Source organism: Podarcis raffonei, chromosome 6, assembly GCF_027172205.1.
Source record: "Podarcis raffonei isolate rPodRaf1 chromosome 6, rPodRaf1.pri, whole genome shotgun sequence".
Classification (NCBI taxonomy): Eukaryota; Metazoa; Chordata; class Lepidosauria; order Squamata; family Lacertidae; genus Podarcis; species Podarcis raffonei.
The window spans coordinates 829910-839956 of NC_070607.1; the positions used below are offsets into that span (position 1 = coordinate 829910).

Here is a 10047-nt window from a genome sequence, read left to right on the forward strand (position 1 = left end):
TGGCCTCGCAACCCGAGATACGGTTATACATATTATTGTACGTGTTTTATTACATGTGTTTGATCGTGCTGTTCTTTGCTTGCTTGCTAAAACCTGTTTGCTTTTTATTTGCCTTTTGGCTATAACCTGTCTTTGGCTGACCAATGAATGTTAACAGTGCGTATTGAAAGAGTGGCTTAAAGCCCAAAGGGTTCTGCAAGCGGCTGAACGGAGGGAAGCAGCAGGTGAATGCGGGCGCACGAAGGAAGAGAGCCGCCCAGCAGGGACCTTTCTGCATCCCGGGGAAAGAGGCGCAGAGCAGCGGCAGCAGCAGCAGCGGCGGCCGAGTCGCCTCTCCGGCTCGAGCAGGGCGGGGGCGCTCCTCCTCTCGCCGCCTCCCTCGCCGGAGCCTCGGCTCTCTCTTGCCCCCGAGGGCTGGCAGTGGGGCCGCCCAGTTTCCCTTGTCGCTTCCTCACACCTCCGGACTTTCTCACTCTCCTCAACTCCTTAATCTTCCTTCTTCTCACCCCCCGCCCCGCCCCCGTTTTCTCCCGGCGGCAGAAGCAGCGGCGCAATGAGGACCAGCGCCTTGAGGGGCTTCTTTCCGGCTCCCCTCGGGCCCCTTCCTGGGCGGCACAGCCCTCCTGCCCGCCGGGGCGCGCGCGGAAGGCGAGGCGGGCCTCCTCGGGAGGAGAAAGCGGCCCGCCGGAGGCTCCCTCCCTCCCGTGGGGCCTCGGCGCGGGGCGCATGCGCTCCTTGGGCGCCGCCATTTTGACGGGGCCCCGCCGGGCCGGGGAGAGGGCGCCAGGGGCGCCGGAGAGGAGGCCCTGGGCGAAGGGCGGCGGCAGCAGCGGCCACCTCCTCCTCCTCCTGCCCGCGGGACCCCCTTCGCCCCCCGGCCATGGGCAACACGGCGAGCGAGCGCGGGTCCGGAGAGCGTCCGGGGAGCAAGGCGCCCCGCTCGGAGGGCTCCGGGGTGGCTCCGCCGGCCAAGGAGCCCCCTCCCCATAAGATCATGGTGGGCAGCAGCGACGACCCCGCCCTCTTCAGCGCCCCCGACGCCAAGGTAGCCCTCGAGGACCCGCGGCGGGGGGGGCGAGGGGGCGTCTTGCCTTCTGCCCCCCCCCCCACTAGAGACCCGGCTGGGGAGCGTGTGGAGCGGGGGGGGGGTTTCCAGCTGCCCGGAGGGAGGCCTCACGGGGACCCCGCCATAGTGCCCCCCCCCGAGCTGAATCCAAAGGGCTGGAGGGGTCGGGCTTCGGAGCGCCCTGGGCGCTGGGGGAGAACCAGGGGGAAAGATGCAGCTCTTGTTTTCCTCCTGCAGCTTCCCGGGGATAAAGGTTTTGTGTCTTGGCACCATGACTTGGACGAGTCCATCAAGCCAGCCCAGCAGGCTCGTCCCACCGTCATACGATGGACGGAGGGAGGGAAGGAAGTCTTCATCTCTGGATCCTTCAACAATTGGAGTGCCAAGATCCCTCTCATTAAAAGGTGCCTTGGCGGAAATGCTGCTCTGCCTGTGTGTCGGCGAGGAGAGGTTGTTACACAGAGCAAACACCGGCCAGAAGAGCAAGGGGGGTCTGGGAATGAAAGGCTGTCGGGGACTGCTTACATACATCCATGCGCATCATGGGATTGTTAGGGCTTGATGGCTCAGCCGGTGCAAAGCATTGTGCTCTGCTGCGATGGATGCTCTGAAGGCCTGACTTTGGTGTGTGATGCCCCGTGTCGTACATGGCATATTGCAAAGGTTCGAAATGCTTCACATAAAACGTATCATTAATCCTGGCAGGGTAGGGCAGTAGCATCTTGATTTTGTAAAGGAAACAATGATTGAGGAGAAGATGTAGTCAGATGTAGCCTCCCCAGGAACACAGAGGGGCTCTCTCTCACTTTAAGCCTACTTCAACATGCCCTTTTTTGAAAACTGAAAAAGCTGGTTTTTAAAAAATGGAACTGAGATCTACACCACCTCTTTAGTTTATGAATCCTGCTTTTAACCTAAACAGGGCATAGACTGAGCTTGAACTGAAGATGAAGTCTATATTTTGTTTAGGAGCAGATTTGTCCACTATCTAGGCCAGGGGTCTAAAACAGGGGGCCGGTTCACTTTCCCTCAGACACTGTTGGGGGCCGGACTATAATTTGAAAAAAATATGAATGAATTCCTATGCACACTGCACAAAAAACAGGAAAAACAATACAATATTTTAAATGAATGATTTTAATCAACATAAACTTATAAGTATTTCAATTGGGAAGTATTGCTAATGCTCGTCACTACAACACAGCCTACACAGGGATCTCCCTAACCCCCATGGCCCAGTCTACATGCAGGCCTTCCATGCCCCCATCCCCACAACCCAGCTTATACATGTCTCCCTAACCCCCTTCCCCACAACCCAGCCTGTGCATGTGCTTCTCTAACCTTCCCTAATCCTTAAGCCCCATCCTCACGACCCAACTTGCCCGTGTTTCTCCCTAACCCCCCCCCAGCTTGCACGCCTGTCCTCCAACACCAAATCCCCACATGCCAGCTTGCCTGCGTGTCACCCGTCCCCACGATTCCCAACTCACTGCGGGGGCAACTCCTCTGGCACATCACGAACTCGCGGCATTTCAGGTGCGCCAGATCAGGGGATTGGAGTCAGTACCGGGCCCAGGGGGGCGATGTGGGTACCCTAGGAAGCGAGGGCGTGGTGCGCTGCATCGCCAGCAAGGCCCTCATGCGGGCCAGTCCCTGCTCGCTTCGTCCACCTCGGCAGGGATGTGGCGCTGACCCGGGCCTGCTCCCTTCGTCTCCGATTTTCTCGCAGAGTACTCCTGGGCAGTGTTCTGAATACTTTGTCAGCATTTGGGTTTCCTCGCTTCTCAGGCGCCTCAGACCCTGGTAGAGACACTGTTCCCCCCTCAAGGCTGCCCTCTTGGCCTCTGCGCCCCACAGGACTGCGCCTCCTGCTCAGGCAGGAGTGGCTGCCGACTATGCACCGCCGGCCTCTGGGGCGGGGAGATGCCTGGGTGGTGCGTGAGGAGGCTGCGATTGGGAGACGGGGTCTGGGGTCTGCGGCCCGTGGACCTTAGTTTGGGGACGCCTGATCTAGGCATTGTGGGCTTGGTAAAGCGTACAACTTTAGTCCTTTCCAAACTTGCGTGCAATCTGTGTGTCTGGTCGAGGTTTACTACAACCACTCTAGGCTTCCCTGCTAGAGTAGAGCTGCCAGCTAGAACTCTTTGCTTTCTAGAAGATTTCCTCTCATGGGCATTCAGCTCCTGAACTGAAAGCTACAGCTAAAGGATTACCCTTGTGAGATTAAGGTTCTGGCATGCAACACCCTGTGCTGTGCTTCTGTTTCAGCTTCAGGTGATGATTAATTAAATGCTAATTAGTGGGTGGAACTAACCTTTCCTCACAGGTGCTTAACTTTAAGTTCTTTTACTTGGATCTGTTTACTGCAACTGAGACGCTTCCCCAGCTGTCACAGGTTGTAAGAGCACAAAGATAATGGCAGGACAGGCTGTTCTCTTTTAAGCCTCCCTCCCTACCAGTACCTAAAAGGGAAGGCAAGGGATTTCTAATAAATTCCAGAGCCAGTGTGGTGTAGTGGTTAAGAGCGGTAGTCACGTAATCTGGGGAACCGGGTTCGCGTCTCCGCTCCTCCACATGCAGCTGCTGGGTGACCTTGGGCCAGTCATACTTCTTTGAAGTCTCTCAGCCCCACTCACCTCACAGAGTGCTTGTTGTGGGGGAGGAAGGGATAGGAGATTGTTAGCCGCTTTGAGACTCCTGAAGGGGAGTGAAAGGCGGGATATCAAATCCAAACTCTTACAGTAATTTGGAAATTTTACTGGTCTGTTTCATACAATATTGTACAGAGAACAAGACTCGAGAGAAAGCTGGCATACATTGGAGGTCCCTTGAACTTGATGGGTAAAGCGTGCTGGGGGATGAACCACTGTGCCAACCGCTCACCTTAAAAACCACCCTGAAAGAATGAGGACATAAGGTTTCTCTAAAGCAACATTAAAACAGTAAAGACCACGGGGTTGCTTTGAAATAGGAGTTTAAATGTGATTAAAAAGTTTTAATGTGGCACTGAAAAACTATAAAGAAAGCACCATGTGAGCTCTGGAAAGGCTGTTCCCTAACGGGCTCCATCATTGAGTAGGCCATCTCCTTTGTGGCCATTTCCTCTTTTCACTTGACAGTAGGATACACAATTGGGCCCCCAAAGGGGATCTTAAGATTCAGGGAGCTCTGTGTGGTGGCTCTGTGTTCTTCCAGGTAACCCAGTCTCGTGCCAGTATTGCTGTGGCATTTGACAGTACATGACAATTGCAGCTTTAGTACTTTGCTGTTCTTTTCAGGGCTCCCTGTAAATTCTGGCACAATGTAGCTCACTTATACTTTGAGTAGTTTGATTAGTTTTCTAAGTTGTCCGTTTGGTTTTTTTGCAAGCTTTTGGGGGGCTTCTAATAGATTTTATTTCCCCATTTTTGAAAGTAATGCGTAACGTGTTTTATATTGATTACTTTTATTTTTGTTGTGTTTTTAAAAAGATTATGTATGCCACCTGGAGCTTTATGGGGCAGGATAGAACCATAGTTGATACATGAGTGGGCAGATGGTGCTGTGAGTGGATGGATGAGGCTCTAAGCTGTTGCCTCTCACTGTGGATGATTGCTCCCTCTCCTTTTAGCCACAATGACTTTGTCGCTATTCTGGACCTTCCTGAAGGGGAGCACCAGTACAAGTTCTTTGTGGATGGCCAGTGGGTTCATGATCCCTCCGAGGTAACTCCTTTTCTTCCATGTGTCTGTGTCATATTGCTGAGAGGTCCTTCTGCACGCCCCCCCCCGTACATTTTCAGGTGGGCTGGGCTTGACCTTGTTGCCTGCCCTGTCAGTTTAGTTCTCTGAGCCAGGGTCACATGCTGCAGGCTACATCCCTGGGTTAACTATCAGTGCACTCTGTAGCTTCTGATAGTTAGAAGAGGCAAGCAGGACCTTCTGGCTAAAATTGCCAATGACAAGGCCCCTGGCTTTCCTTCCAGTTTTGCTGGATTATTTTGACTGCTTCTATGATTTCTTCTCTTTTTCTTTTTTCAGGGTAGAATCCCTGGCACTTAACTGTGCTTCTGAATTTATGTACTGCTCCCCTAGTACATATTCTGACTGGCTTTTCGATGTAGTTCGTAGGTTTTAATTGAATAGTGAGACCTTGTGTTCTGCATTGCTTATATGTTACATCTACCACTACTGAGGATTTTTAAGTCTTCCTTTTTTGTAGCTGTGTTTAACCTCCTCTACACAGTTCTCCTTGCTTCACCTGGGATGTGACTTTGTTCTCTGCATATATATGTTGGGAAGGGTGGGGATTTGACCTGCGGCTGTGGCATGTACCTCTGTCTTGTTTTTCAGCCAGTGGTCACCAGTCAGATGGGGACAATTAACAATCTGATTCATGTCAGGAAGTCTGACTTCGAAGTGTTTGATGCTTTAAAGGTGGACTCCCTAGAAAGTTCAGAGACTTCCTGTCGAGGTGACTTTCTTGTGCTGTTGGTGTCAACATCCAAAATGATGGTGTTTCCTGGTTTCCTTTCTCATACTATCTTTATTTTTAATAGACCTTTCTGGCTCCCCTCCTGGAATATATGGCCAAGAAATGTATGTTTATCGACCTGAGGAGCGTTTCAAGTCCCCGCCCATTCTTCCTCCCCATCTCCTCCAAGTCATCCTTAACAAGGATACTAACATTTCGGTGAGTACCAATTCGAAGGCAGTATACAGCAAGACCTTTATAGAGGGCTCCATTGTGGGAGGTGCAGCCTTACTCTAAAGTGAGCTGTGGTTCCCAGAGTGTCTGGAGCAGGACAGGTCACACCTACCTGCTATGGGGTGTGCCCACATTGATTGGCCTCATGCGGCTAAAATTTAAGGTACATGTAAGCACCCAGTGACAGAATTAGAAATGGCTGCATAGGTGAAAAGTGACATTTCCTTCTGTTTCAGTGTGACCCAGCCCTCTTGCCTGAGCCAAACCATGTGATGCTGAACCATCTCTATGCCCTGTCAATTAAGGTAAGGCCAGGACCAGGCAGCCTGCAGTGCTTCTTCCTCTTCTTGCTCCTCCTCCTCAGAGCTTGAGGGCAATGGACTGAGTGTTCTCTCTCTTCTCTCTCATTCCTGCCATGCACGGCACCATCTTGCTAATTGCTTTACCTCCTTGTCCAGTTGTGGGTTTTAACAGTTTAGAATTCAGGGTAAGATAGCTGTGATTGAGTTCAGAAAAAAAAGCATTCTTGGGGAGAAGCTGAAATGAGAGACTAAACCACTGAGCCTCTTAGGCCTGCCAATCGGAAGGTTGATGGTTTGAATCTGTGTGATGGGGTGAGCTCCTGTTGCTCTGTCCCAGTTTCTGCCAACCTAGCAGTTCGAAAGCACACCAATTCAAGTAGATAAATAGGTACCACTGCGGCGAGAGGGTAAATGGCGTTTCTGTGCGCTCTGTTTTCTGTCACAGTGTTCCATTGTACCAGAAGCAGTTTAATCATGCTGGCCACTTGACCCTGAAAGCTGTCTGTGGACAAGCTCCCTCGGCTTGAAAAGGGAGATGAGTGCCACACCCCATAGTCGCCTTCGACTGGACTTGACCATCTAGGGGTCCTTTACCTTTACCTGAAATGGAAAGCACTTCTTATGTCTGAGGCTGCCTATATCTTGTCTGCTGTTCTGCTCCAAGTGTCTCTTCTCAAATATCCCACTTTCTTCCAGCTCTTCTCAATGAGGATGGGAGCAGCCCATTTTACACTTTGAGTCTGCAAGTATTTTACTCTGGAAGAAAATTAAGGATGGGGAAAGAGGAAGGGTGAAAGTGTGTAAAAACCCTCTAAGCACAAACTTTCTGCTCTAATATCTTCATTCTCTTAACCCCTGCTCAGAACTTCCCCCACCAGCCCTCTGTAAGCAGTTAGTGAGGGGTAGCCAATACCTGGTGCTCTCCAGATGTTTGGGACTACAGTTCCCATCATCTTTGATGATTGTCCATATTGGCTGGAGCTGATAGGATTTGCAGTCCAAAGCATGTAGTGGAGAGCACCATGCCATGGTATTCTAGAACCCTTTAAATCCTCCTCTCTCCTTCCCTCCCAGGATGGTGTCATGGTGCTCAGTGCCACTCATCGCTACAAGAAGAAATACGTCACTACTCTCCTCTACAAGCCCATCTGAGTTGGGTCTGTCCTTGTCTCCATGGGAGCACAGGCCGCTGCTTTGTCTGCGCACATCGGAATAGAAGCAGACACAAGAGCGGGCAGTCGGCTTCTGGGCTCTTCATCAGAGGCTACTGCTCTGCATGAGATCAGTCTCTATTGGCTTTGCAGGCTGATCAAGAGCTTTCTTCCTTGATGGCTGTTTGTGACATACAAGTTGCACCTCTTTGTAGCATAAGGATATTACCAAATTTGGGGGGTGCATTATCTTCTTTAGACTTATCAACCATGGGGGTGAAATGGCTTCCTCCTGGGGAATGTGAAGAAGCACTGAGCCTTCCTTTCTTGCTAACCTATCCTGGACAGCCTTTTGTAATCCCCCAAGCATTTTCTAGGAGTAGAACAGTGTTAAGGTAGAGATCGGCTGCTCCTTATTTTACATGGCCCTGGGAGAATTATACATTTCCTGCTCCCTTTATGTTCCAGTCATTGTTGGTTAACATAGGGCCTTTGCCAAGGGATGCTACAATGGGGGGACCGGGACCCAGAGGATAGGTCTAGCTAGCACATGGTTACAAATCATGATGACTAGATAGAACCTCGACACTTACAAGGAGTGAGCTACTGAATCTCCGTTCCCATCAAGTGCTGCCTGTCCATTTCCTGACAGCATCTTGTTGACCATGGTCGGAAGAAGTGTGTTGGACTACACAGACCTCTGGTCTAATGGGGCAGGGCAGTTCTTACATGCTTAACACCTACCGCTGCAGGCCTTTTATAGCCACATTCAAAATTGCAGAGTTGCTTCAGTGTGGTGCCATCTTAAACCATAAGGTGCTTGTCCTTTCCTGTGGAATCACACTGTTCTGGAGCAGTATTTTCAGTGTTGGACACTCCTGTGAAGGGCCCTTGAGTCACTCCTCATCAGAATGTTTTTATTATCCAAGAAAAGAATCGGTTGTGGTCTGCAGACATAAGCAAACAAATACTGTGCAGCAGGAAGTAGCTGCAATGCTAGGTGTGGAAGGTAATTGACGCTGGAAATGTGGAGCTGCCTTGCAGTCTCACACCAAAGGTCCATTTTGCCCAGCCAGCTGGAAGCTAATAAAGAGAGCATGTTTATGAAGACTTTCCTCTCTTCTTTATCCCCAGAATCAAAGGCATATTGCATCTGAATGTTGAGGCTGTTTTAAGATGTCTTGGGTAATAGTTACTTAATATTTACATTCATTGGAATTGGCTTTTCCTGCCTATTTCTAGTCCTCAACTGCTGGGGAGAGCCTGGCTACTGCCTTCACACTACACCTGTTTTGGGAAGACCATCAAATCTTACAATGGAACTTGGTGTGACCTGTAGTTGGCCAACTCCCTTTCCCTAACACATTAGCTTAGCGGTCATTTTGACATATATTTGTGTGTGTTTTAAGAGTGAATTTTATATGGGCATGGAAAAAAGTCCTGAGATACCGGACATTTCTCTGGCGGCTAGCACATCTCTTAGGATCTTGAGAATCACAGTTTTGACTTACTGTTGTCTTAAACATTTTCTAGCCTTCAAAACAGTGGATATTTGGGGGTGGGGAAATGAGTGAATTAGATGCTTTAAGAAATATTCTTACCCAGTGCTATTGTTCTGGGCACATATACGCAAGCAGCGTTAAGTTAGTAGTCACTTGGACCATGCTGTCGGCTCAGATTGTCATGTGGAGAGAAGTGCAGAAATGCAGGAAGAGAATAGAAGAGCTGAGGTGAACTAAGAAGTGGGCTGGTGCTGGCAGCAGCCAGGGAAGGGGCAGTGCTAAAGTGGCAGAGGCTTGGGGGGGCATAAATAGAAAAGGGCCTCTGTATGGCTCTTGCATGGTTTCCATACTGGCAGGTTGCCTGGCAGAGAGGAGCTGAGCACTTTGTGGCTACTTGAGGGATTTGCAAGTTCTCCCTCCCTAGCCTTTAGCTACGTGCTCATACAGCCAAAAGCGTTCAGCCTCAGCCTGGATAGAGGAAAGGGCTGAGTGGTCCATACACCTCCATCCCAGCCTGCTTGAACTGCCTTCACAGGTCCCATCTGTGTCTTGCTTAAGCAGTTAAGTAAGTTGTTTTGCATCAAGAAGGATTTGAGGAGAGACAGCTCCTTTTACATGCAAATACCCTGCCCTGTTGATCCTTTTCCTCCTCACAGCAGGAGGTCCTGGCTGAGCATGGGGAGCCACAGGGAGCACCTGCACAGGATACTGTTCCTTTTAATGTATTTAATATTTCCTGCTTGGCAGGGGGTTGGACTCGATGGCCCTTGTGGTCTATTCCAACTCTATGATTCTATGATTACAGATACTTGCAATATAGAATGGGTGTGTGCTGCTCTTCCAAGTGTTCCTGTTGATGGCAGCTTGTATGGGGTAAGAGGAACCAGTTTTCCCTTTACCATGAAAAAGTGTCGTCAGAGAGACTTTGGAGGGTCATCCCAGAATCTACATTGACCCCTTTCCCATCAGGGGCATAGTCCAGTTTTAATTTATTGTGTACAGAAATTGAAGATTTTTTTTCATTGAAATGTAACTTTAATAAAAATTTATGCACGTTATTAAATGGAAAACAGGCTTGGTGCTGAGTCTCTTGTTGTGGTTCTTATTAGCTTGGACGTGGAGGGGGGGGGGGAAATGTCTCATGTTTGCTCCTGTGGTGGAAAAGTGACTAGAAGCAAGCAAAGTCATGGCTTCTTAGATTTATGGCCTTTATAGGGATTGCGGGGAGCCCCTGAGATCTGGAGACGTTGGCTGTCCAGCTGTGTGTATGCAGCCCCATGCTCCAGCAAACCCACTTATGTGCATCAGTGTAAGTGGCTCCCAAGGCTAAAATTACCCCT

The 10047-nt window shown here is 50.1% G+C and overlaps 1 protein-coding gene across 7 annotated transcripts; it reads left to right on the top strand.

The window, feature by feature from the left end:
* The first annotated feature begins 800 nt into the window (after window positions 1–800).
* PRKAB2 (protein kinase AMP-activated non-catalytic subunit beta 2) lies at window positions 801–9792 on the top strand. Of its 7 annotated transcripts, none has more exons than XM_053391048.1 (8): window positions 801–1045; window positions 1304–1470; window positions 4677–4770; window positions 5398–5518; window positions 5604–5737; window positions 5989–6057; window positions 9364–9431; window positions 9506–9792. In XM_053391048.1, the coding sequence occupies exons 1-8, from the start codon at window positions 881–883 to the stop codon at window positions 9525–9527; spliced, it is 840 nt and encodes a 279-aa protein (XP_053247023.1). In that variant the 5' UTR covers window positions 801–880; the 3' UTR covers window positions 9528–9792. The 7 variants fall into 7 exon arrangements, with proteins under 7 accessions (XP_053247023.1, XP_053247024.1, XP_053247021.1 ...); XM_053391049.1 differs by having other exon boundaries at window positions 9367–9431; XM_053391046.1 differs by having other exon boundaries at window positions 9364–9506.
* The last annotated feature ends 255 nt before the right edge of the window (window positions 9793–10047 follow it).

Bases quoted from the DNA above. Each gene is read 5' to 3' on its own strand.
- PRKAB2 (XM_053391046.1), top strand. From the start codon at position 881: ATGGGCAACACGGCGAGCGAGCGCGGGTCCGGAGAGCGTCCGGGGAGC. The intron at 4,771-5,397 runs GTAACTCCTTTT...CTTGTTTTTCAG, and splicing joins GGGTTCATGATCCCTCCGAG to CCAGTGGTCACCAGTCAGAT. The intron at 5,519-5,603 runs GTGACTTTCTTG...TATTTTTAATAG, and splicing joins TTCAGAGACTTCCTGTCGAG to ACCTTTCTGGCTCCCCTCCT.